We start from the raw sequence: 27,919 nt of genomic DNA on the forward strand, positions 1-27,919 counted from the left end.
GATATTTCTTTTAAAAGCTGTGATTCAAATTACTCGTTTGGCAACAATGATGCAAGCCGTCGACCCATTTGGAGCGTTCTGCTCTCTCGCGATGATTGCTCAAGTCCCTTCAGCCATTTATAAAAGAAGAGCTTCAATCATGAAATGTGTTTCAGGTCTACAAAGTGTATGACTGAAGAGTCCACGGGAACTGCTGCGAAAATGGGCAAGAGCTTCAAGCCGGCAGGACAGTTCAAAAATCACAGGCTAATTGGGTCATAGTGTCACTTCTCTTTTGTTGTATTGATTCATAGGCAACATAAAATGTCATATAAAAGCACAAGTGATTGAGACCTTGAAAGTGAATAAAGGTATCCTGTCAGACAGACACATGCTACAGTGGCAACACTTTATCTTTGTTCCTTTAAAGGTTTTCAGTACACGATTCATGAGATGCTTCAGCTTCTACATATAGGCATATTGCATTACATAGACCTGGCAGTGAACCACTAACAATTTTTTTTCTTGTTACTAAATAAATTTTTCTAAAATTGTACCAAAATTCCAGCGTGTACGAAAAATGCCTGTGCAAAAATACATATATCGCTATGTACAATTTGTTAACAAAATATGTATTCTCAAATATGTATACTTCAACACTTGTTTGATACATAGGCTACAACAAAAAAAAAAGCTTGATTAAGAATCTTTTTTTAAAAATCGCCTACTTTTCCACTCAATGTTGACATCAGTAGAGGTTCCACGAATCAACAGGCTTAAAATATGTCCTGTGAAGCCATCTCTATGAATCTCGCACCATGAAACCCACAATAAGCAAACATCCCAGCAAGATGGGCAACTATTGCCTGATTTAAGACTCCATTTTGACAAAGGAATAGAGCTATGCCTGGCTATCCGTTCTACTGCAAGAATCTATTTCTCAGAGCACAATTGTAGAGTCAGGGAGAGGCATTGAAACTAACATCCAGAGGTTGTGTAGTGGTTACACACAGGAGGGGCGATCGGACCCACAGAAGACAGGTGACGTGCATAAAGTTTGCTCCAGTTAAGACGTACCATACCTGATTCCTTATGTAGGCAAAATAAACAGTACAATTCACAACTACTCACGACAGCTGTGGACTTCGCACAGCTGTATGGGTAAAAGCAGGTAAGTTGTGGCAACAGCAATGCTGTTTGCACAGATTTTCTTCATATCCACTCAAAGAAATGCATCATCACCACTTCATGGGCAAGATAGCCCACGTTTGAGTAAAAAGTAGGTTGGCAAAGCTGAGCAGCTTTTGGCTATCTTTGTGGACGACTCAACAGTGCCTGTGGAGAAAGTAGTTATTAAGTGTTGTTCACAGTTGGGGGGGTGGGGGTGGGTCTACTGCGGCGATCGTTTTGCACAATGAAAATTTCAAGAAAATGAACGGGTGTCCTCAACACCGAGCTACCTCCTCTGACAAAAGGTTCAATCGAAAGGGCACATCGGGCGTCCTTTTCACATTTGAAAGCACAACTGTCTCCTGGACATCTACAAAGACTCTTTGTAGTTCAGTGTAAAAAGCTCATAAGAAATCATAAAAAGGTACCACTTGCATAATTATTCTGGATAATAAAAAGAATGGACCAGATCTTCCTTACGGGCTCCTCTCAGGCCACGGTGCGTAACCCAGTGTTATTCAACACGTCACCAGAGACTTGTACTAGCAGAAAGCGAAACGACGTGGTGATTGCGTGCTGTTTAAGGTCTTGCAAGTACAATTTGCTGCTCCTCCTGCTCTCTTCCAAGGCTTCTGAGATCAGGCGCTGGGGGTGTCAGTAAGTTGGAAATTCCAGTAGTCCAGCAGAAACTTGACATGAGAAAAATACTCATACGCAAACAAACACATACACACACTCATTCTGACGAACATGGAAGAGATCGGCGGGTTTTCTTCTCCCCAGTTGCTCAAAGTCGTGACGGCAGCCCTTAACCTGAACCCAAAGAGCTTTGAACTGCAGCTCAACACACCCGCCGCTGTTGCTACTGTTCGAACCAGACAGGAAGACCTCTTAGAATACTAGGACAACACTTGAGCTGGGGGGATCCTTGGCTCGCTCATTAGACCCCTGGCGCTCCAAGGTAACGTCCACAGTGCCACTGGCCCCCTCCCCACCCCTACCCTCCTTCACACATGCACTCACACAAGCACACACACACACATGGCTTTGGGAGAAATAGTAAGGACCACATTGACTTCACGAAGCAGTCCAGATGATCTCCACCCTGAGGATTGTGGGAAGCTGAGAGTAAATGTGGTTTTGATTTTTCGAAGGCCTCTTACAGTCCGGAGCGGTTAGTGGACCGTACCGGACCATCGCCTGCCAGTTCCAAACACAGAAGCCGGACACCGCTGTCAGGGACGAGCCTTTGGCTGGGAAGAGAGAGGAAAAGGTGCTGGAGTTTTAGACAGCAGAGATTACAGCTAAAAGTTGCCTTTTTAATCAATAATAAACTATTTCAAATCAACTGAAACAATTGTGAGCTTTTGTTAAAATGTGGACTCAGATGACCTGGCGTCTTTGGAATATCTCCAAACATATGTCCTGTTTTTCCAATTATGATTAAATTACAAAATTGTTTCATTTGAAGTCATTTTCAAAAACATCTTCAAAAATATTTTACTTTCACAGGGAGAAAAATGGAGAAGTAAATAACAAAATGAATGAATAGGAAGAAATGTATTTTTTTTGTATGGAACCAAAATTCAATCATGCTTCCTTCCTGTGGAATGGAAGAATTTTCACAGTCTCATCAAATGTGACCCCATGTATCCACACTCACTTTAAGACGCGTCCTCTCTGGGATGGTTCAAACCTACCTGATGTAAATGGGAGTTGTTTGGTAGCGCCGGTGTCCCTGGAATGCTTCGTCCATGCTTCCCATGGATGTTGTTAATGGCGGGTGACTTGGCCATTTTGGGTCTACCTGGTCCCCCTCCTCCTCCGAGGCCTCCTGCCCCTCCTCCACTATTAATGCCGCTGGAGGCAGGAGAGCTTTTGCGCTTCTTGCTCTCCAGACGCCCGTCTGAGGAGTGGTGGCTGAAGCTGGTGTGGTGGTCGGACGAGGACTGGTGGTGGACGAAGGGTCCCAGTGAAAGGGTGGAGTCGCTGCTGTTCATCACAACACTCATGCGCTTGATGGACTCTGCAGGACTGCCAGAGGGAGGGCCTCGTGCCGGAGGCCCCGAGGAGCCACCTGCCGAACCTCCAGAAGGTTCAGCCTTGAGGCTGAGTGAGTTGGTCCGCACGGTGGGCCCACAGTTGAGACCCACGCTGTGAACTCCGCTGTGGGAGGAGGATAATGATAATGAGGAAGAAGAACCTAATGAGCTGTGGTGGTAGGTGCTCCCTGAGCTGGCGACATTTGCAGAGTTCTTCTTGAAAGTGGAGGACGAGGAAGAGTAGTTGGCATTAGAAGAGGAGTCCGAAGGGCAGTGGGATGAAGAAAGAATAGAACTGTTCTTCCTTTTCTTCCCCAAGCCTAAACTAGTGTTGCTACTGTTACTATTTACTCCACCGCTTCCCCCACCAGTGGAGTTGGGGATGACAGGTGTGGAGGAGCCGGAGGAGATCTCCTTGGGCCTGTAAGATGACGACGACTTGGTAGTGTTGCTGCTGGAGGAACGGGACTTCAGCGCCCGGCCTGAGGCGAGGGAAGGAACTGAAGAGGAGGACGATGAGGATGAGTGGGCTGAAGGCATCTGCGGCGACGAAGACACTTGTCGGGCCTGCGTAATGCCGTAGGCCGGGTGCTCAGCCCCACCCTGCGGGGAGCTGCGGGCATTTAGAGTGGTCCCATAGGAGAGCATGGTTTTGCCCTCGTAAGATTGGCTGTAAGGAGTCTGGGACAGGGTGGCAGGGGGGCCAAGGAAGCTTGAAGCAGGAGTGCTACTGTGGGAATTTGTGCTTGTCCTATGGGTAGGTGCAAGGGAGGAGGAGTTCTCCAAGGCCAAGGGGATCTTCCTGCAACACAGGAGATCATCACCGGTTACAACTACTAATAAGTAAAGCATGCTGATCTTAAGAAAAAAAAATTATCTCCTTTGGTTATAATAAGGTTTGACCCAGACAGACTCACTTCCACATCTGGGAGTTGACATGCTTGTCCATCATTGTATTCAGGGCACATCGCACTCTGTCCCACTTCCGGTCAAAGGAGTAACAGCCTCTCCCAAACAGTCGACTTCCAAAAGTACAGTACTGGGAACAGACAGAAAGACCTGATCACTTTTTCTGCTACTAACATCAGTTAAGTGTAAGATAGTCAAGTTTGTAGCATAATGGGGTCTGAAGCAAAACAAGAAATAATAATGAATGGATGGTTTTTAAAATCTGGGTGTTTCATTGTTAAAAACAATGTTAGTAAAAAGTTACGGTTATACTTACAGCTGCCGGTCGAGGGTGATAACCTGAATAGTGACAATCCAGTTTGTCAGTGTTGTCGTCCCGCTCCTCATTCTCTCCCTCATCACTGGAGGGTCGGGAAAACCCATCAGGGGTAGTTTGGGGATGGTGCGGTGACTCATTGACCACTGCGGGGTCTCCACAAGTACCCCCTCCATGACTGCTATTTAGTCTGGTGGGTAGAAAGTGTGGCTGGTGAGTCATCAAAACTGTTTGAGTGTTGAATACTGAATTAGAACTGGTTATACCTTGAAAGCCACACAGGGTTCTTTTCCAGTTTTCAATTGTTTAATGCAATGAGTCTGAGTCAGACTACAGAAAAAACCTCCGCACCCCTCCTGCTACCTCCAGTTAAAAATATCTTCAGCGAGGCATCAGGGTCATCTCCATCATTCCCTTTCAGACAACCATTTGTACACTAGATGTCTATATTGAGCCTTATCAGGCAGAGACTACAGTAATTTCTCGTTACTCGCGGTTAATGCGTTCCAGGACAAACCGTGAAAAACAAAATTCCACGATATAGCGACAAACAATTTATTTTCTTATTTACGGTACATAAACCATTTATGAACCCTCCCCATAATGATATTAAACCACCTTCTATCTATATTACCTTTTCCCACACTCTCATAGATTGTTTAAAGCACTTTAGTGTTTCACGGAAGTGTGCTGCGTTCTATGAGTCTCAGAACACAGTGCACTTTCAGATGCTGTCAGCCAATAGCAGGCATGTACGGTATCACGTGACTACCTACTAAAAATCCGCGATGTAGTGAATACAGTGATTACTGTATTCAATAAGAGGCAGAGAAATCTACCAGAAAAATACGCATGGGTGTAAAACATAGACATGCAGACACAAGTTTTCAAAGATGAAGTCCTTGTTTGGTGTCACAACATTCAGCCACACACACATGCACACAACAGTATCTTAAGTGAGACATACCGTGGAAGACCAGGGCTGTGAAACTTGGGCTTGCCGAGTGACAAAGGCTTAGTGGCGTCTGGGGCAGGGCCATTGCCATGAGCGACCAGGTGGGCGTCATGGGTGGCGGAGACGTGGGAGGAGGAGTGTGGGTCCCTGAGAGAGGGGTTTTGCTGGGAATGGGGTTGGTGGACTTCTCTCTCCCTCTCCCTCGCTCTGTTCTTGTGCTCCTCTAGCAGCGTATCAAAGCGCTTCCTCCGCCCCGGCACCGCCCTCCGCTGGTTTAAGGAATGTGTCTGGTGGGACATCGGAAAATTACAATATAAGGATTTATAAGTGTTTTTGGTGAAAATCCAAAACCACATAATGGCATAATTCCTCATTCCTATATAATAATTATTTCCACAAATATTAAACACAATTAAAAACAGTTGTTTTAACTTAAAGGATTTTCTCCTTTGATGGGATTTGTTGAAAATAAGGAAAACACAGGACACAGGTTTGTATTATGTTTCCAACGATATTCAGTTTTATCAGCTCATAACAGAGAGGCTGGTTACCTTGCATGTTAGGGATCTTGTGCATGGCTTCCGAGCTGTCATATCCACAACGCCACAGTGGATATCTGGATTGAACTCACGCTCTGAAGACAGGTGAGGTAAGTGACGGGAGAGGAAAATAGTTACATGCACTGTAACAAATCATCTCCAAAATATAAACTCCAAATTAAATATGTTCAGATGTATGAGATTTTGAGGCAGAAACAGATTAAGGATTCTGAGCCGGAACATTTTTTCAACAAAAAGGATGATAGTGTAAACATTTTTCGGATTTAAATTTTAGGAAATGTTTGGCATTTAAACTGTGAAACTCAATCATGCTATATACGTATATATGTGGGGGTGGCAGTGGCTCAGCGGTAAAGTGGCAGAGCGATTTGAGCGGGTCGTCCAATGCTCCAAGATCGGCTGATCAATTCCCGCTCCCGCCCACCCGCCTGGAGTGTGAGCTGACAGCAGGAGGTGTCAGCTCACCTCCCAAGCACTGCCGAGGCGCCCTTGAGCAAGGCGCTGTCCCCCTTTACAAGATTCTCATTTGGAGCGCACCATATAGGAGCTGCTAGCCACTCTACCTCCCCCTGCATGTCTACAGGCCTGTACATACTAACATAAATATGCATTTGTTCAAAAACTAGAGTGCGCTCTTAATTTCCCTTCGGGGAGTACTAAAGTATATTAAAATTAAAATATATACAGTATATATATATATATCTATACACACGTATATATATATATATATATATATATTACAATATAGAGTAATTTCTATATTTCTCCTTCATTTCTCCTTAATTTCTATTCAAAATTGTCTTATTGTTGTGTATTATCCTGTCATATTTGATGTTTTAGTTACCAATCTTACACACTATTTGTAGATGTATAATTAAAAACGTCTGAAAAATAAAATCCTATGTTTGTCGTCTTATTATGGATATATTTTTTCACACATATGCAGATAATAAAGCATGATACGCAGCAGCTCAGGCGTTGACTTGACTGATGTTTGTGCTTTGAAATTCCTCTTCCAGCTTAAATCAGATTCATGAATTAATACACAATATTAGCAGCATCTGTTTACGTGCGTTCTCTCCAGTCCTGCCTCCACTGACCTGTCAGTTTCTTGTTAAGGTGGCGTCTGTTACTGGCACTGCTGCTGCTATCTTGCTTCTTGTCTGAGAGGACTGAGAGGTGGCCCTTGCCGTTGGGAATCTGACCCGGGGCCAGTAATGGGGGCTTTGGTATGGAGGGACAGTTAAGGCCTGGTTTAAGGGCTGATGATGATGAGGAAGTGGTGAAGGTGGTAGTGTTGGAACTCATTGTGATGCTAGCGGTTGATGTGGAGGAGGATGAGGTGGTGGCGGGGGCAGATGGTGCCTGAACCAGCTTAGCTGACGCGTCCACCCTCAGATGTATCTTCTCCACCTTGACAGCTGGGGTGAGGCTGGAAGAGAAGGTTACAGAAATGAAGAGGGCAGCAAGGAGGAAGCTGAGCGTTAGAAACACGGAGCCGGTGAGAAACGCGTGGTAAGTGACAGATGTGCACGTATGGATGGGGCTGGAAGGACAAAACACAAATCTAATATGATCAGTCATTTATCAGATGTTTCAAGAAACAGTCAAATACAGTTTATCACTTTTCTCTAAAAGATCCTAAACATAACTCCAGGTTGACACTGAAAAGAAGATAATAAACAACAATTCCCTTTAGTTTTCTTTTTCCCTGGTTAGTTTGTTGAAAGCCTAATTTGTTAATGAGTTTCCTCACTGATCCAGATTTACTTCGGTATTTAACAGTGGGATTTAGATGTTAAGTACAACTGTCACAAAACGTATGAAATTATTCAAGTCATTTATGAGATGGTGATATCAGCTCATTAATTATCTATCATTTTTTTCCTCTGCTCCAATCTGTCCAAGTGGAAAGATAAGTTTACAATTCAAATGATCTTAAAAATAAATGGACTCCAGTGGAGAAACAAGCTAGCAAAGAAAAAACTAAATAACCTTTCAATAATAAGATATTCTCAGTTTTCTAGATTCAATATTTAAATTTGTCAAAACAATGTAGACAAACTATCAGCTTTTTGGGTTTGGAGAACTCGCCAAACGTCAATGACAACTGACTCCAGCTGAGGAAATGTAAAAACAGACAAACTGATAGTGGATTCATATTTCCAATGGCCAATATAATGAATACTTATATCATGTTTGATCCCACCCCCCACATAAATAAATAGAAAAAACTCAGCCAACAATGCATGTGGTATGCGTTGGAACTCACATTTTGTCTGGCTGGATCATCCTGAAGGGGGCGAACGGGGTTCTTCGCTGAATGCCTGGCAGCTTCTCTTTGGCAGGTTTGAGGAGTTTGGGATTTAAGGAGGAGGAGGAGGACGTTGAAGACGAGGGTAAAGTGGATCCAGCGGTGGAAGGACGACAGAGGATGCCTCCGCTTGTCACTCCAGCTAGACCGCTGCCACCGCTCCGATTCCTGCCTGACACTGGAAAGGGTGAGGTGGAGGTCGGCTTGCTGGCTGAACTGTGTCTTCTCTCTGGAGAGACAGTATTGACAAGGCTGGCATTAAAGAATGGGAGTTAAACACGCGAGAACAAAACCAGGATGACGCAGGGTAATGTATTACAAAAAAGTACGAGTGGCAATGTGAGAAAAGGTAAGACACATGGTAACAGCAAAGTCTTCCTCTGACAGTCGTGAGCATTTGTGATTCCTGCCAACTCCGCCTGAAATAGAAGCAGGCAACAGGTCAAAAGCTTAATTTCCTGTCTGAGCTTCTTAGAGCAGCGACTGAGCTAAATGATAAAAGGCAGCATGACAGTAGAAAAGGTTAGGGTGATATGGAGTTGAGGACAGAAAGACAAAAATAGACGACGAAAAAAAAATATCATCAGTAAGAGCTGACATCTAAAACGAAATCTTTTCCTCTGAGAAAAGCTGAAGCACGCTATAGTTTTCAAACGTCATCAGACGTCGGCCTCTTGCATGTATCACCACAATTAACATAGAGAGTTTTCAAAAGCAAAAGCTCGCACCACTATTGCTATTTTTAGTTACAGCAGACAACAATGAAATAGAACACTCGAAATAAAATCCATTGACATTTCCACTGCTGTTCCACAGCACAGAGCCATTTCACTGCAAACTCGTGTCAGAGAGTTTATGACAATTGTTTGTCACCGCAGAATTTTTTTATTTTTTTTTAAAATCATCAATATCATCGAGCTGTGCATCAAATCCTTGAATTTACTGAGCTTTCGTGGGCACTCGGGAGTCAGGAAACGTGAAAGGACACAACCTCTGCACAGCTAACTATCTTTTCACAGAACATTTAAGTTACCTGCAAGAAACATAGTCACCGACTATTGTGATTATCAATTTAGCAAATACAATACATATTTATTTATGTAAAAGTGCATCTTTTCAGTTTTAAAGAAGATGGAAAAAAGGAGCCAAAGTTTGTGATAATTATGCACCAAATTTAACAGAAAAGCACATAAACATATGAAAAAAGAACCTGTGACGCATGTGAAGAGATGACTAATTGTCCCTGGTATGAAATGAATGGGGTGGGGGCAACAGTATTTCCTTGCCACCTTGTGTGGGTCTACTCGTCTAACGGTGGCTGGAGGGGTGATGTTCACCAGTCTGTGATGTCTCAGGGTTAGAGGATGGACTGGGTGGTCCGGATCAGGGCGATCGCTCGCCGCTGCCTGTCCTCTCTGTAGACTTGGAGTAACAGATTGTGGTACGGTGACTCATCCCTACCATAACTGACGCCAAGGACGATTCATTACAAATGCGAAGTCCCTCACTCATCACTGCATTCTGTACGGATCGGACGTCACTGACCACCCGCAGACAACAGCACTGGTTCATGTTCATTACTGGGTAAACCTCCAGCTCATCTCTGTACCGCAACACACTTCTACACCTCATGCTTCCACTAGTCTGGGAAGAACTACATTCTCCCGTTGCACACCAAGGAACTATTTAAATGTCACTTTAATTTGATTACATCAATTGGCAAATTTTATTATTGTTATGAAGAATGTGGTGATTGGAGAAACGTTCATTTTCTGATTGAGAAGTGACTGTATGAACAGTTCCTGTTGTTTTTATACTAGACTTCTGAATAGCGGGTGTTTCTGTAACGTTTGGGTGTCCTGACATCCCATTTTTTAAATTTTGATTAATTACTAGACAAATTTAACTTGTGGCAGCCCAAGGAGAAACCATGGTGTTGGCAGCTAGCCTCCTGGAGGTGTCGGCCTGGGTAGCGAACCTTCTACTCGGCTAACAGCATGGTGAATCTGGGAATAGGGCCACAGGCCAAAGCTCAGTCTCAGCAGATGATCAGCAAACAAGCTTGTTGCTACAGCAACAGCGGATGAGATACTGATACAGATGCACTCGCTGCCCCTCCCTCAGCCCCCAACAAACACAAAAACACACACACACACACACACCTTTCTTCCAATGACCCCATTAACTGCTTTGGAGAGTGATTCCTTCTCACCTCAGGCCGATCCCTACACACTCAGTCATTCATGACACAATCCCAATATCACTCCTCCTTCTTCCCAGCAGCCATGTTTTCCTTTCTTTACCCGCTCACTTCCTACCTCCATACCACTGCTGTCCTGTCCTGTCTAAGCCACTCAGCAGCACACCTTGCACAAACTCACACCATGAAAATCCAGTGTGACACTAACAGGACGAACAGTGGAAAGAGACTCAATATGAAAAGCAGTGGAAGAGGAAAAAAAAAAGGGGAGTCGAGAAAAATGTGTGCATAGGTGGGCAGAGAACCACAGACACAATATCTTAACATCCAATTTCACACTGTTTAATGCTTGGCTCAGACAATAACAGACAAAAAAAACAACGTTTGTAATGGCCTTACTACAATCTCCAATGTTAATACATTTAGAACAGCGATGCATCTTCACAGTAATTCCATAAATGGTGGAAGCAGTTAAGCTAAAAAAAGGTGAGGTGAAATTAGATGAGATTAAGTTAATACCTGATGACAGACGACTATATTGTCATCTTCATGTTTATTGCCTTGTATTTATCTTTTCCTTATCAAAATATTCCTCTACAATCACCGTATTTCTTGTCAATGAAAAATGTTTCACTACAATAGCGTTCGATACACAGTACATGTGATATGGTGTGAGGCGTTGACGTATTAAAAGGGACATTGCAATAGTTTTCTCAACAAACACAGCATCTACACTCTGATGTTACCATGTTCATGTGTTGTGGGGATGTTTCCTACAGTTTGGAGGGAAGAAAACAGCACTGCACTTTGCAAAACATGTTCAGTAATCGGTAATTATGTCATCATCAGTTATCTAATTGGTGTCAGCTTAGAGAAATGATTTTCAGTATCAGCCAGGACCAGAAAATGCCACAAAAATGTGTTTCGTGCGTAAGCTCTTCAGTCTTTGTTCAAAAAGTTCATAAATTCATCCATAAAATTGCAGATTCTGCTGGGAATAAGCCTCAGTCGAGAAGTACAGACACTTTATGGGAGACAGATAGAGGAACAGTAAAGTCATATTAAGATCATTTCAATGGTGCTCAGATCAACGCCTTCACCGACCACTACATATTAAGTTAATCAGTTAATCAATCAATCAATCAATCAATCAATCAATCAATCAATCGAGTTTTATTTATAAAGTGCCTAATCATGGCAACAAACATTTCAAAGCGCAAAACCCAACAGAACCCTCCAGAGCAATCATAAGCGACAGCAGCGGAGGAGAACTCCCTCATTGAGGAAGAAACTCCGGGCAGGACCCAGGCTCTTTTTGGGCAGCCATCCGCCTTGACCAGTTGGGTGGAACAGAAATAAAATGAAGATATGGACAGGGTAAGATAAAGAAAGAGAGACAGAGAGAGAGTGGCAGAGGAGCCAGATAGAGTCAGTGTCTTTATGGTTATGTTAGACGATTTGATGCAGGCGCTGAAGTGGGGACAAGAAAGTCATGCTGCGTTCACTGACTCCTGGGTTGTCAACTTCAATAGTTCTCCGATGACATTGGATGGAGGAAAATGGAAAGAAATTCAAAGCATTTTCTACTCCGAACGGACACTTATAATATAATCCTCATGTAATTTTCCTTCTTTTTTTTTTTGGACTTCTCCTGAAATGATGAGTAATTACTGTTATAATCTTGTACTGAAGTTAATTAGAGCTTTAAAAATGTCAAACATTGGTGGTTCAGGAAGGTTAAACTGTGAGGTTGTACTGACTTATCATTGTAAACAACAACATATTTTGAGTTTGGATTGGAATTTTGGATTTGCAAGGAAGGAGGGACAGTTCATTAAGGAGCCAGGTACTGCTACATCGCCCTCCTGTGGCCGTCCTTGACAATTATAAAAGCAGGAACACTACATGGAGTCTGATGACACCAAAAATACTTCATTGACCACAACAGAAAAAAATATATATATACACTCACCCCACATAAAACCTCCGATATCTGTTCAACGACATAAGGCTGGATGTGAAAAAATTACATTCCTTTCTTGTGCAGCTGTGACTTAGTTGTGAACGCTGATGTGTTTTTTTTAAGAGCTCCATGGTGATAGTCACTACACAACACTTTAATTGGACATCCAACTAAGCCATATCCAGTAGCAGAAATTCATGCAGTGAAATACACATACACACACTCTCACACATTCCTCAACATGAACATGATCAGAAATCTGAGGCAATAAGCAAATTGCCGCGAAGAAACAGGAGAGACATCAAAATGTGACACATTGAGTTCTGCACATCTGTGTGTGTCTTCATGTCTGTGACACTTACCGTAATGTGATTGGAAGGCTTGGGGCTTGACGACCTGGCCGCAGTGGTTGCACATCACCAGGTAGAAGTCGTCCTGTGCGGGACACTGGCCGAATATTGGCATGTCTGTACACAGGGGGGTGGGGGGGATGGATTTATCACGTGGGGCACAAGTCAAAGACAGGAACATGAAAAAAAAATCTATTTCCACTTAGTGCCACAACGAATCCGCACAACTGATTCCATGGCCTATGGCCTTTGTAATTCAGATGTCGCATTATTGAAAAAAAGCAATCACTTCAGAATGAGAGTCACCTGATGGAGACATATCACACCCACAAGAAAGCCTATAGTAGTTTACATTGTTATATTGTTACATCTCATTCAAGAGACATCTTCAGCTCCGACTGGTAGAGAGTAAAATATTTAAACTCCTCTGAGGTGGCTAACACACATTAGGTCACGGGCTACTAGTTGAGTCAAAAGCACCAGTGTGGGTCGTTACAGTCGTTGAAGACACAAGCGGTTTGTTTGCCTAATGGGGCATCATATGAGTCATTAAAATCACTGTTGGTTTCACTTAAATTAAAATGTTCATGGTTGTGAAACTTTCAAAAGAATTCTTACAGCTTCTAAACCTTCTGTTTAGCTTGCTGACAGTAAATTAATATCTTCGGACTAAAGAAAGTGATTTTTCCGGTTGATATTTTATACCTTGAATTTCAGGTAATTGGGTAAACAGACCTTAATAATTCAAATGAAATAAAATAAATCAAAATAAAATAATAATAAAAATAATAACAACCACAGTTGCTGGTTTTTATGACATGTTGATTTCAAAAAGTTGCATGTCAGGGTGAGATGTTTACATATGCTAAAAATCATTAAAATGTTCAAAATCAATAATGCAAATGGAATTGTCATGAGTCACGACAACATTTCACACAAAACATTATAAAGTGAAGCAGCAAAGTCTTGGTTTTTCTTCTCGTAACTAACAGCCACATAAAGCATTTATGTGCGTTTGTGCATTGTTACAGTGGCAGGATTGAGGCCTAACAGAGAAGGTGGTAAAAATAAGTAAATATTGAAGCTTCCTGTAAACCTAAAAAGTCTCCCACACTAACTGAAAGGTGAAAGTGTGGTACCCCCAAAGCCCCGGTAATAACCCCACCTACATTTACATGAACAAAAGTGTATGAAACACCAAATGCATTGAAGTTTATTATGAGTTCCGTATGGTTTGAAAATATTTATACCATAAGCACTTTGGAAAATGAAAATGAAACTTGAGGAAGAATAATTTTCTTCTGCACTGTAATAAAATCACACAAGCAGCATGAAAGTACATTCTCACCAGTAACTCATCTGAATGTAATCAAACATTTACGCTGGTGTAGAAAATCACAAGTGACATAATTCAGGAGGGGTAATGACAGATTGCCAGGGGGCTACGTGAAAAAGACAAGAGAGAGGAGTCCAGACATCAGCGCCCAAGTTTGGAAAGGATTGGGGCCATTAAACAGAAAGGACCAACCTGGTGTTTTCCCTGCCCTGGAGCTCAGTCATCCTGTGCATAATGCTACGTAATGCCTGTCGGCTGTCGGAAGCCACAAGTGTTTCCTTCAACAGCAGCGGAGACTCACTGATGTTTACAGAAGCCAGGAGAAAAATCAAATAATTTCAATCAATGGACAAAATGCCTCAGCTCTGTCCAACCAATATGGGCCACTTAAAGCAGCATGGAGCCAACACCGAGCCAACAAATGAGTCTCGACAAGAGAAGCACGCACTGCTAATAGCGTCCCATGTGCCAGATGATGCCAAACAAAAAGAGTTCAAAAGAAAACACTGCAGAAAAACAGAATGTTTTAAAATCAAGTGCAATATAATGACAGTGTCGATTATGAAGAGCAAAGAAGCACATCCACAGTGCAGCTGTTGCCAAAAAAAAAAGTACTGAAAGTACTGTAAATAAATAACATTTACATATGACACACAATAAGCACAGGATTCAAGAAAACTAAAAGAACCTACAGTGGTTATGTTCCCGCAGCTACAGCGGAACAAAGTGAGTTTCAGGTGCGTCATGTCATAACTGTGCAATGGTGTGTTTGACGTGCACAAGGCGTGTAAACAGAAAGTAAGTGCTGACTATTTATTTTACAATCACAAACCGCTTTTAAAGAAGCAAGAAATAAATAAATATTAGTTTGTTATAAATAAGTTGAAGTCTGAAATAACTGTGGTCGTTATTTTAAGTCATGACTACCAAGCTTTCGTTTGTCTATTTGTCTATTTTGCACAGAGGACAAATGTAGAAATGTGATATGGGGTTAGCAGAATCTGGAAGCTGGCCAACAAGTTTTGGACAAGCTTCTGGTTCTACATGTCTAACTTCATCCAATCTTCTTTACGAGCCACTAGGAGTACACATAATCTTTCTTTAAAGTAGTAACTTCCCGGGCATTCTCCATTAAGACTCCAGCTTCTCTGGGATCCTTAGTTGAACCACATTTCCTTGCAGGATCACCGGCGAGGTCAAACGGGACGCATTCCCAAACGGCTGCTGTTGTTTACTTGGCGCGTTCGCCGTACTGGTTGTTGAAGTATAAAAGCAGCTCGCCTAGATCACCTTTCCACTCTCATTCAACGCGCTGGCACAGACAGAACCATGCCGCTAAAATGGCCTGCCAGGCTTGTACTCAGTCTTCATTCTTGTGAAAGTAGGAGATGAAAAGGAGAGAGAAAGAGAGAGAGAGAGAGAGAGGAAGTCATCGGTGTAGGAGAGAGAACAACTGAGCAAAGCCAAAAATCACTGCAAGAAATAGAGGGGGGGAAAGCAAGACCAGAGCTGGGAGGAAAAGAGCCTAAGAGCACAAGAAGAGAACGAGGAAGAGGATGACGGTCCAGCTCATTTTAGCATCTTCATCACAGCAAAGATGCATGATCGACGGTGGGCTTCCGCTGAGCACGACACACTAATTCTAACCTGTGGTGTGCACATTTCCCAGCGTACATCGCTGAATCAGTGCCACAGCAGTAGTTTAAAAAAGCCAGACAGATGTTGAGTGACTTTATCAGTCATTAACTGACGAATCTCTTTACAAGATGTGAATCTGAGCAGTCATTGCACCATAGAAGGAATCTGACAATGAATCATACAGAGGTGTAGTCATCCACTTGTAATACGGGCATACTAGACACTCATGGATGCACCAACGGACGCACACACACACACCTAGTTTTGACTCATCAGCCAGTATGTCAAATCCTGTGGACCCTCTCCTCATTCTTCAAAAGGACATCTATGTAAAGGATAACATCAGAGAATAGCGCAGTGCGTAACAAGAGAGTGGCAAAAAAAAAAATGAAGCTGAATGCGAGAAGAGGAGAGGAAAAGGTTAGCATTAAGGTGTCAATGTGGCAGCAATGTAGAGCACTGGCTGCAGTGAGTAAGTCAGAAAATGCTGCAGGTTCTCAAGACAAAGAAACTGTCACTATGTCATGCTGGCCACATCCAAACGAAGGCCCGTTTGTCTAGGAGTAAAGTCTAGAAAAGCTAAATATGGATTCAAACTCATCACATTTTAACTAATGAGAAGTTCCTTATGGATTTTACAAATAAAAAAATGGTTGTGCAGCAAAGGAAGTGGAAAAAGAGCGCTGGAAAGAGAAGGGGTCATCATAGGTCACAAGCAAGGAGAGAACTTTAGCCTGACAAAATATGGATTTCAGTGCAGATGCTGTTAATATATTATTTTCAATAAATTGTGGATACATGTCTATGTTTTCAAGCTTTGGTTAATCCTACTGAAAAAAAAAAAGTCAATTACAACGCAAAAGAAAAAAATAATCAATTAAATAGTGTTTCTGAGTTAATTTTATTTGATGATGTTTATTGGATGCTGTATTGCATGAATACAGGCCAGAATCGCATCCTCATGGCCACTAGGACCCTACAGATAAAAAATAGTTTCACGAGACACAAAATTTTTCTCATCACCGGAGCCTTCAGTGACAATTTCCTTCGACATTGTGCTGTGATCTTAATCCTTAAGAAACCACACCCACTTATACTTAAGGGAAAATTATGGGGGTTATAACACAAAACAAGACCACATAGAAAAGGGACATTCAATATGCATGTTACACTGGTATCACTGTGGGTTCTCGTGGATTAAAATGTTTTTGGGTCACACGACAATGAGAAAAAGACATTGCAATATTTTTATTTTTGGGATATAATGAGCTGGAATTTTCGAAAAATAACTTAAGAAAAAAAAATCATTCTTATCGATTTAAACAGACAGGATCGTAATGAGATGTCCCCCACAGTCCACGAGGTCACCCCACTTGGGTTTGAATGTTCATTCTGTTTTCCCCTCACAAAAACTCTTTCAATCCTCTTCATGACCTGAAGAGGAAAATAATTTTTGAAGTTTTACCATCAATGATCCATACAACTAACGCTTATACGACTAACGCTCGGAGAAAGCCTGTCAGAAGGAAGACACACAAGGATTATTTCTTTTCCTGACTCCAGACTTACTTTACCATGAGCTGCAACAGTGATGCAAATTTTAAAAGGGGATGACTTGTGCATCTCTGCATTCTAGGCCTGAATTTAACTCACCAACAACAGACTCGATGGCAACCCGCCTATAAATTTGACATTACAAGCCAATACAAGCACTGGGAAATGTACACATCCACGGGATTATTCCTCCTTTTGATAATGACTTTAGAGGAATCATGCTTTACTGTGACCTGGCTACAGGGACACGGACTTTTTAAAGCTACCAGATGTTGAGGTTTGCTGACCTGAGTCGCACAGGGAGAAGCGATCTTTGGCAGAAACTGAATATGCAAAAGTCTTTAAATCACAGTAAATTATGGCTCAATTAAGGTCTTGACATTCCCCATTCTGCAATGTTACTTTTGCAATTCACACATCTTAAAATTGATATTGAATCAATACATCATGAAAAGTAATCCAAAACGTTCACCACCATAAATAGTCTGCAATCAAGTCTTTCCTCCAAATCTGTGGGGTTGAAATGCACTCAGTCTAGCTTTGTATATCCACCAATCAAACCCCTCAAAATGTGTCCCTGCTATTCACCATCAGCACCCTATGCAACTGTGTCTACATTAACAGATTCCCTCACTCTACAAGTAAATTTGTACAACTTCAATCCTATGTTAGAAAGTGTCGGTGTGTGTTCTAGTTTTCAGTCATGCCAAATTCAACAATAAAATAATGATCTATGATTGTCATATTCAACAGGTGGTTGGCAGGACAAATATGGCCTACTCAATCTTGCCACCTTTCCAAAAGAATTCAGAAAATATGTGCATAGGAAACATAATCCTTATTTTATCCATTCTACAGAATTTGAATCCCTTCTTTACATCCAGCTCCCAAGGCCAAAAGTTCCCTGAACGCAGCACATTTTCCAGATCAAAGGAGTTAGCTCCAGAATTGGTGGACAATCACTACATTAAGTCTGGTCATAATAGGAATCACAAGTTTATTTTTTATACTTCCTGAGAACTTCAAGTGCAGTTTTTATTACAATGAGGAAGACTCATTCACTGGAAGCTGAACTGTGAAGTGCTGAGAGCATTTTTCAGTGAAGCACCTCTTATCATTTATGGATTTCCCATGTTTGTTAATACAGACACAGGCTTGTAAAATGACCACCTATTTTAATTAAAACAAATCATAAAATATATTCAACAATATGTGTTATTTTGTTTCAATAAATTTGAAAAAAAGTTAGTGATCAATGTATCTGAACCAGAAAAAAACATAATCAAAGCATCTCTTACAGGAACCGAAAAAGAGCGTTGAACACACACTGATGATTTCATGAGTCTAGAATAATAATCACTGTTAAAAATTGAGGAGCCACAGAAGTTACTACACTGTGTCTCTTTGCTATTGACTTAGCCAGTGAGTATCTGAAGATAATCCTTGACATTCTTGCGTTATTAGTGTGACTTTGTTTGTCAAATCATATCTACACAACAGATTTTTTCTATATTCAGCTCTGTGATTGAGCTTTAAAAGTACATATCTTAATCTTTCTATTCTAACAGAATGACCGTCCCTTAACAGCAAGGTCACATTTGGCATGCCCTGCACGTGTGTCCTTGAACAAGAGGTAAAATTTTTTTTAAAAAATTAAAAAACTTCAAGCAAAGTAGCTGCAGATTTTTTTTCTGTCACACAACCAACCACATTCTTTTCTGGGTGACAACAAGCCATAGATGCATGTCAAGCGATCTTTAAAAAAAGTTTACCATTACTTCCCCAATAAGCAGAGGACAGTACAGGAAGAGACATTTCACTGGAGGCCATTCACAGAGAGAACGAGAGGGTTCTAGCAGGTCAATAGGTGTTCATATGTGACACGCACTTCATCACAGGTTAGATAATGACAGTACTGTGTTAATTAAATGTGTGCCATTTGAGCCTGGGTAGCTGAGAAAATTAGAACAGATTCTTAGAAATGCTAACATTATTACTACGAAAAAAACACTATTTAATGCCAATGAAAAGGTTGCCAAAGGTAATGAATCGCACAAATTGAACTGACCTCCCTTCTAATCATAAACCTTTAAAAAAAAGAAAAGGAAAAAGTAACTAAAAGTGTGGCTAAAACGGAGCTGTCTCCTACTTTTCTCTGCTCATAGTAGCCAGCTGCATAAAATACCACCAACAGCATCAGTCTCATCACATGAGAATGACCTGTTTTGATGAAAGAATGCACAACAGACGTCAGATATACATCGGCCTGTGATGGGATGACACCTCTGTGAGGTTGTTCGTCCACTTGACGAAAGGAAAGACAACCCGTCAACCCTGTATTTATTCTTCTCTATCAAAACTTTTATTGGTCAGTAATGACGTGTTTACCTGGCTACCCATAGGATTTTATTACCAATATCTGAAAAGCAATAAACATTATTTTATGCTAGTAAATTAGTCAAGACCATGGAATCCTCACTTAGTAACACTAAAAATGAGGGTCTGCTTTCACTCAAAAAAGGAATGAGGGATTGACACAGGGCCAAAAAGCCCAGATGTGTTGTCAATCTGGGAACGTATGCTTTTAAGAAGGTTAATTAAAAGAATGAAGCATGAAATCTTTCTTTTAAAAAGCTTCACACATCACTTCAGCTGACAGTAGTTAAAGGTTTGTTCACAATTAATTCGATTATCTCTGAGATGTGTAAACCTGTGATTTTCTAGTCATAATTCAATAACTTACTTATATTTTGACGTTTATCATCATTCAAACTTGGCAACAAGATATATAAACAAACTCTAATGGAGGACGAAAGTACAAACTGATTTGAAACACTCTGTAGCCGGGACGGAAGATGACGCGTGTCATATCAGGTATTTCTCTTTACTCTGCCATGACTGATTACCCTGTTACTTTGACAATGTTAATAGTAAAACCAACAATGTGCTTGGAGAAAATAAAATAAAGCAGGACTTATCCATTCCATCATTTTGTTGTTATCCATGGTCACAATGACAGACTTTCAGAGCTGAACCTTTGAAGGCCTGATCAAATCAGATATTTATAAATCTCCTGTGGTTGACAACAAATAATTCAACAACTATTTTTAACAACTTATCTGAAATTTGACATTCTAATCAATGTCACGGGTACAAGTGTTAATGATGGACTGAACCGTGTCAAATGTCAAAGCATCTTAAAAGATCTAACGATGAAAGAACAATTACAAAAAAAAGTACAAAGCTCTTAAAATTATAATGTTTTCATCTAGGATTCATTTACCTGTATTGTTCTCATTTTCTTTGTCACATTTAAATTCTTAAGGAAACAAATATAGTGTCATCTTCAGATTAGAAGAGACAAAAAAAAAAAAATCCAATACAAGTGTGACATTGAAGAAATGTTGATGTTGAATACGCATACAGGTCTAAACAGAATATGACATCATTATTGGCATATTTTGCCCTACATAGTGATAAAGTCGAAGTTATTAAGCCTCAAGTTATTTTGAGGTCAGATGTAATGTCAGCCACCTCAAGTACAACAGACACGCGTTTCACTTATTGTCCAAAAAATTAATGATGTAATTGAGTCACAAAGATATTTAACGTTTTGATCAGAGGAAGCTGTAAAGTGTGTCAATCAATCTGTGTTTGTATATGTGAAAAACCTCCAGAACCAAAATACACCTTTGGCCCTACTGAGACAAAAAAAAAAAAAAAAAACACATCCAGTACTCACCTTCTCTGCACAAACGCATGGCTTCTCGATTTTTCCCGAAGTCTTTAAAACTTTCCTCCAATTCAGCACCTGAAAACGAGGCGATCCGACACAGACAAATAAATAGTTGCACTTGCCTGCCTGCCCGTGCTGTTGCTACCAGTAGTGTTTCTTCATATTCCACCAAAAACTGCATGCAATCGGCCAAAAAAGGACAGGACTGGCAACTGTCGCGCTCCACATTGCTACGTAACGCACATTCGGGACGCTACGGAACTCACCGTCGTTACCGTGGACTTTGGCGGCGTCGATCCAGTTGCTCCAAGGCTGTCCCAGCATTATTTCTGGACTAAGCAATGGTCTCCGCTCCGCAACAGTCGCCATTGCTGTGAAGCCTTCTCCCCGCTGGATCTGCTGCTGCTTCAGCTGCTGCCGAGCCGCTCGGCGCTGCTCCCCTCTGACGTCATCCTCGGCCTTTTCCGACATTCTTTCCGCTACAATGTAATAACATGAGAGTTGGTCGCGCTCGGGACAGGCGGACTTCTTCACTGATTGACGCGGGCAAACGTGAGTCGTCTCCCCGCACCCGCCCTCAGAGAAACCCGCTGACTGAAGACTGAACGAGAAATAAGGACAAAGTCTACAAAACACAACGTGGGTCGAACTGACTAGCAGCTCTGACAGTTTGTGGGTAGGCTAGTTAGCGTTAGCCTTGGTTGATTTGACATGCAATACTCACTAACTACCTGGGTGGTTGATAGAAACATTGCCTTAAAAAATAAAAAAACTTGCAAATAATTATTCATTATAATACATTATCTTATATTATTTTAAATTATATTATATATTATTCATTTACTACATGTCAGTGTTTTCTGCTTGTGATTTGGAATATGATTTTACTAATTATGTATTCATCATTTAAGTTTACATCAGTTTTTCTATTCCTAAATATGGATATGTATATATTTAGGTGAAAGACTTTGTCCATGTAATCGTTTTCTTGCTAAGCAATTTGAGATGTGATTCTTTTATGAAAGGTGCCATACACATAAAGTTTATTGTTATTTTTTATTATAAAAAATGCCGTCAGGTTATAAAGGTTATAAAGGTAAATCCATGATGTTCATCTATATAAATTAAATAATTGTTTGTGTGATCAGTACATAAAGATTTGGACTTTTAATCAATACATACAGTATTTTTTCAATTTTCAATGTTTAAAACTTAAATTTCTGTTCATACCAGAAAAAAAAAACCTAATAAAAAAGAGATAACATCTAGAAAAAGGAAATCAGTACACACCTACTTCACATTTTCACACAATCTTATAACAATAAAAAATTCTCACCGATCATGTGTTAATTCATTAGACGTATAATGCATAAATAGTAATATACTACCAGAAAAAGGTAACTAACAGTCTTTTTAGAATCAACAAGCAGATTTGTAGCAACACATTACTGAAAATGACATTATGGTTTGTAGCAATGTGTTGTCTGCAAAAATTAACATTGATGAAAGTCCTTACATATGGGAATAGAGGAGGAACAAATTTACAGGTAAGTGACTTTATATTTATGGATGTCATTTCAGTGATTGTTGTAGGGATCCACCTAAACTACGCAGCGCTCTAAAGTAAATTTTAAAGATGTATAGAACGTGTAAAGGGCAATCCAGCTTTTACATTCGCTTTTAAATGACAAGTGTGATCTACAACAATGATGCACACAATCAGCTGACAAGAGCAATGAACAGAAAATTGTCATGTCTTCCCACAGAGAACATCCAGTAGATGAATGTAAAAAACATGCATGTAAAAATCTTCATCCATTTTATCTTTCTATTTCATTGTTGGTAGATTTCAGGCTCTGACATAAGAAGGTAACTACCAATATAGTTTGTTAACTACCAACATGTTTGTTGACAACACAAGATATGTTGCATTCTCATATTGACAACTTCTCGGGCTTCTTCATGTGATGACAGATTTATATTCATTATTTGTGTGTTTGACTTGTGATATTCACATTTGCATTGTGGATCTTTTAAGCCACTGTAAAATCAGGTACACAAAATTGTGCGGACAAATCTATTTTTAAAAATACGTTATAGAAAAATAGTTCCAACAATCACAACCATGTTTAAAAAGATATACATTTAAAAAAATCCATTACCTACTTAGCACTTCAAGTTGTAATAGTGTGGATATTTTTGTTTTAATTTTTAAAGCTACTTGTTTCTTTTCTATAAGCAATCCATTAATAAGTTGTGAAATACTGATGAAAAATATTCAGTTATTTTTCTGGGGAAAAAATAAATATGGCACTGCCAGTAAAGTCAAAGTGAAAACTGTGTCTCCACATTTCTGTATTTCAAGTCTTGTAATTATATACTAACTATTTGAAACCATTTTTTTCTCAGGTGAGAGTCACAAATGGAAATGGAATAATGATGAATAGGTAAACTGAACGGGAATTCATTGTAGGAATGTTGGAATGAACTACACTGCAATTATTCACCAAGTAATAGAATTTAAAACAGTGAAATACTAACAGAAAGAGGACTTTCCCCTTGTACTCGATGCATTCTGCCTCTCAAATGGGTAGCAGTAACAACTGTAACATTTAACTGGTTGATTATATGTAACCACGACAATGGCTTTTGTTAAATTTCTGATGTCAATGTTCTTTTGAAAATCATTTGAAGGAAATCAGAGAATAATTACAAAATTGTGATCCTGAACTCTAAACAGTGTTGGATAATGATGCATAAAAATAACTTGTCAGATTATAGTTATTGATGAGTAGCTTGAAAACACATTAATGATAATGTTAAACAAAATAAACTCAAAATGTAAACAAATTAAATATAACTCTTTTCAGTATAAAACAGAAAAATAGATGTACACCTCTTTTTCACCTTTTCTGAAATTGATCATAAAACATACCTCGGTCAATAAATGAAATAAAACTCACAGAAACATCTTGGTCAGTTTTTCCATTGTTCCAGCAATTACTGACATAATGGTTTTGGTCAAAATAAGCTATTTGCTCAATGAGTGAGAATTGAAAATTGAGTCCACATGCCATTTTCACTTATTGTTAGGGATTAAGTGGGACTTGTCCCCAAACTGTTGTCTGCCAGCAACAGCAAGAATGTTTACACAAAACATAAGTAATTTAATGAATTCATGTATTACCCCTTATTATAAAGAAATTAAAATTGCAAAAATGTATTGAATAATTTTTATTAAATGCTCCAAGAATGAAACTCAGGCCCATGTTCATTATAAACTTTGGATTAGCAGAAAATTTGACTGGCCTGACTGTCAAATGGGAAACTGCCAATCTGATTTCATGTAGTTATGGAAGATGCTGGACGGCCATTCAGGCCTTCTTTGGCCCATATTAACTCCTGCCTGTAGTTCATTTATGCCTCTTAGCTGCCCACAGACCAGCTGCTCTCACTCGTTCTTCAGAAGCATTAAATTAGTATTAGATTAGTATAAAGACAAACATTTTTCCCCAGAAAGGAACCAACAATGTTCTCAGCCAGTCACTCATGTATTCATGTAGTTATTTATCCATAATTAGCCAAGTGTAAGGTGGCAAGGACACAACATTTTGGCTGTGAACTGTGATGAGGCATAAGTTTCATATGTTATATTAGATGTCACACATGTATTTACCTTTAAAGATGACTGGAAGGTGTTTAAAAATGTAAAACTCTCACCAGTAGGAGAATGAATGAGATGTGAAACTCCAGAAGTCCAGTCTGACTCAACTTTTGAGGATTTTACAGGCTAAATAACTACTTTTTGATTATTTATGCTCATAGAAAACAGTACTGATTGCAGAGTAATGAGTAACTGATCTTACCTTAACAAAATAAGAAAGAAGGAACTTATTTTTTAGTTTAATTAGTCGATCCTCATGAGTTTAGGTGCTGTCTGCCAAACACACTGGAGAGGAAATCTGGAGACACACAAATCCAAGCACACACACACAGAGACATTGAAACAGGTTATGTCAGCATCAGCATCATTTTCTTTGAGTTTGTAACATGGATTTAGTAGACAATGTCAGGAATGTAACACTGTCCTCTCATGGAGTTCTACACTACTGTGCAGTAATGCAATCCATTATGTCCCCCCAAGTAAATCCGTTGTTAAGACAGTGCCATTCTTCATAAACTTCCTTTGGCAGTGATGTCCCAACCTTCTATTCTTTAAAAACCTACATTTAAAAGGTCCATTGTATGGATCATAATCAATAAAATGACTATCAAGGGCATCATCCAAAAAGGAAGACAATAGTTTATTGCCCTGGACAAACCCTGGACACAAAATGATAGCAAAGATGACGACAGTTTCTCAGTCTGGAGTAGTTTACAAATTCACAGTCAACTGGTACATTAGCGCCAAAATGGTAAAAGGAGGAAGACATCAAGAGTAGCTACCAGATTCACAATGAGACAGTTGGGAAAAATCCTTCATGTTACTGCAGAAGACCTGCAGAGAGACTTGGTGCTTAAGTTTTAGTCAACACAGTACATCACTGGTGACTCAAGAGAAGTCAGCTCCACTAACATCTGGATAAGCCACAAATGTTTTGGGATGCTTTCAGTGGAGCAATAGCACAAAACCATAGACATTCTGGGCCTACAAATCAGTGGTGTTCATGGAGCAAGACAGTGACACACATGCTGCAGAGAACACCCCACCTATATAAAGCAAGAAGCAAGGCTTGGTTTGGTCAGTAGCTGCTCTGCTCTTTCAGAAACTGGAAGCCTGCAGTTTTTAGAGGGTAGGTTGTCTTTCTTCAGTATCAGGAATCTTAGAGGAAAACACCTGACTATGAAGAAGCTGAAGACTGGATAGCATTGGACAATCCAAAACAATTCCTTTCATACATTTAAATTCACTAAGGCCTTGTTTCTGTGATCTATTTCAAGATTTCCTTGGTTTTTTTCTTTATCTGACTAGTTCCATGCTTCAATGGGCTATTTCAGTGTGAAGCACTTTGAGTTACACCTCTTGTATGAAAAGTGTTCTATAAATAAAGTTTATCAATATTATTAACATTCCAGAGAGGTCAGGACACTTACAATCTCCGGTGGGATTTCAAAAAGGTTCCAGAACATTCAGCCTTTACTCAAAAGGAATGGGCGACAGTAGCTCAGACCAGACAGTGGCCAGGTCAAGACTTGCATGGACCAAAAGGTATGGAGAGTGAACTGAAAGTTGGAGAAGTGCCCGGTCACCTCCTGAGCACTGCCAAGATGTCCTTGAGCAAGGCGCCAACCTCCACAAGTTGCATCACAGCAGCAAAGTGTGCTCCACAAAGCATTACACAATTGTTGATGAATATTATTTTTGAGACTGCAGTTTTCAGTAAAAGTCATATTGTGTGTTATATTTGACAAAACAGTCTGTTGGTCTAAGATACAGTATATATGCTATTCTTGTTTCATTTGATTATTACAAGCAAAATTTAAATAAAATATTTTTCTAATAAGCTGAATATGCTACATATTATCTAACACTGTCAGAACCAAACTCAAAAAATAAGCTAATAGTCATTTTGTTAAACACTTACCATTCACACAAATGCTATTATCCTAATACAAACAGATCAGCCGTAATTTGGCAAAACAGAGCAATTACGTACCAACTTGACATCTCAGTTCATGCAATTGTATTTTATACATTTGCAATATGCAATTTTAATGCACCAAAAACAACAATAAAAAATGTGTAATTACATGACATAAAATATGTTTTCAAAATCTCACTAGTCAGCACATTCTAGCAAGCAAATGTTTACTTAGTGTAGTGTTCATACAAAGCAGCAACAAATCAAGATGTTATTTGATCCTACTTAAAACAATGTGTCATAGAGGTTTTAAAATATAGTTCTAATACTGAAGAAAATCAATATTGTTATATTTTGACTATTTATTGTGACACCTATTGAACCTGGTGGTTTTTTCCAAGACATTTGCACATCAAAACGCATAATCTCTGTTTTTTTTGCTACCAAATAAATTATGTAATCTTTTTTGGGTTAAAGTCAAGTAACAAAAAAAAAAAGAAAACTACTTTTCAATACACATAAGAGACTGAATTATTAAAAATTCATAAATAACTTTATGATTTTACGGGATGGCCTACAGATATTATGTACTTGTTATTTACGATCATGAGTACAATATGACAGGATAATCCAGCAGCAGCTGGAAAACAGCAGCTCTACCAACAACTTAGAACATAAACAAAGATTACAAATGAAGAAAGTTGAAGCCAAAGTTAACATTAACGGTAAATAAAACTGAAAGAACATAACACCTTAAACCCTAGACCACTTCTTGTGTTGTGATTGTTCTTCTGTTTCTCATCTTCTTCTATCCCTTTTTTCATATTTTGTTGACGTCTAAAACGCTGTCTAGACTTAAAACTGGACAAAAATTAAAGTAGTAAAAAACAAACATAATGCCCATCAGGAGTGTTTGTGAGACAGTATGGTCTGTCCAGTGTGGGTCTGTGACTAGTACGTCTCTATGAAGCAGTGGCGGCTACATTAGCCTGCTAGCTGAAGCCTACAGACAGCCATGACTAGCGTTAGCGAAGAAGGTGGCTGGAGCCTGACAACACAGCAGAAGTCATTGGCTATCGCGACAAAATCAACAATAACTGAACTCTCACCAATAGTCTGGACGCTGTAGACGTTCATGTAACCGCAGGCAGCTGTAAATACACTGGATGCTCAGGGCGAAGGAGGCAGAAGACGTTGGAAACAGCGAATGCAATGCTCAGCCTCTGTGGAGGTCTTCACCTGGTGCTTCCATGTCTGTTTACCAGACTGCATTCTGGGACAGAGCCGTCACTGCGTCATGACGCACGCACGCTCT

The 27,919-nt window shown here is 40.0% G+C and overlaps 1 protein-coding gene across 4 annotated transcripts; it reads right to left on the minus strand.

Annotated features, from left to right (window-relative positions):
- Nucleotides 1–35: 35 nt before the first annotated feature.
- On the minus strand, nt 36–27,850 carry LOC137595046 (ataxin-7). 4 transcript variants are annotated; one of them, XM_068314841.1, is made up of 12 exons: nt 27,714–27,850; nt 24,889–24,984; nt 21,289–21,501; nt 21,029–21,097; nt 12,771–12,875; nt 8,204–8,474; nt 7,032–7,363; nt 5,923–6,005; nt 5,384–5,658; nt 4,417–4,606; nt 4,109–4,230; nt 36–3,993 (listed from the first exon to the last, which is right to left on the minus strand). In XM_068314841.1, exons 3-12 carry the CDS (start codon nt 21,491–21,493, stop codon nt 2,814–2,816), a joined length of 2,832 nt encoding a protein of 943 aa, XP_068170942.1. In that variant the 5' UTR covers nt 21,494–21,501; nt 24,889–24,984; nt 27,714–27,850; the 3' UTR covers nt 36–2,813. The 4 variants fall into 4 exon arrangements, with proteins under 4 accessions (XP_068170942.1, XP_068170941.1, XP_068170943.1 ...); XM_068314840.1 differs by lacking the exon at nt 24,889–24,984 and having other exon boundaries at nt 36–2,402; nt 2,850–3,993; nt 27,714–27,833; XM_068314842.1 differs by lacking the exon at nt 27,714–27,850 and adding an exon at nt 26,117–26,245.
- Nucleotides 27,851–27,919: the final 69 nt, after the last annotated feature.

The sequence above is a fragment of the Antennarius striatus genome, chromosome 5, assembly GCF_040054535.1.
Source record: "Antennarius striatus isolate MH-2024 chromosome 5, ASM4005453v1, whole genome shotgun sequence".
Lineage (NCBI taxonomy): Eukaryota > Metazoa > Chordata > Actinopteri > Lophiiformes > Antennariidae > Antennarius > Antennarius striatus.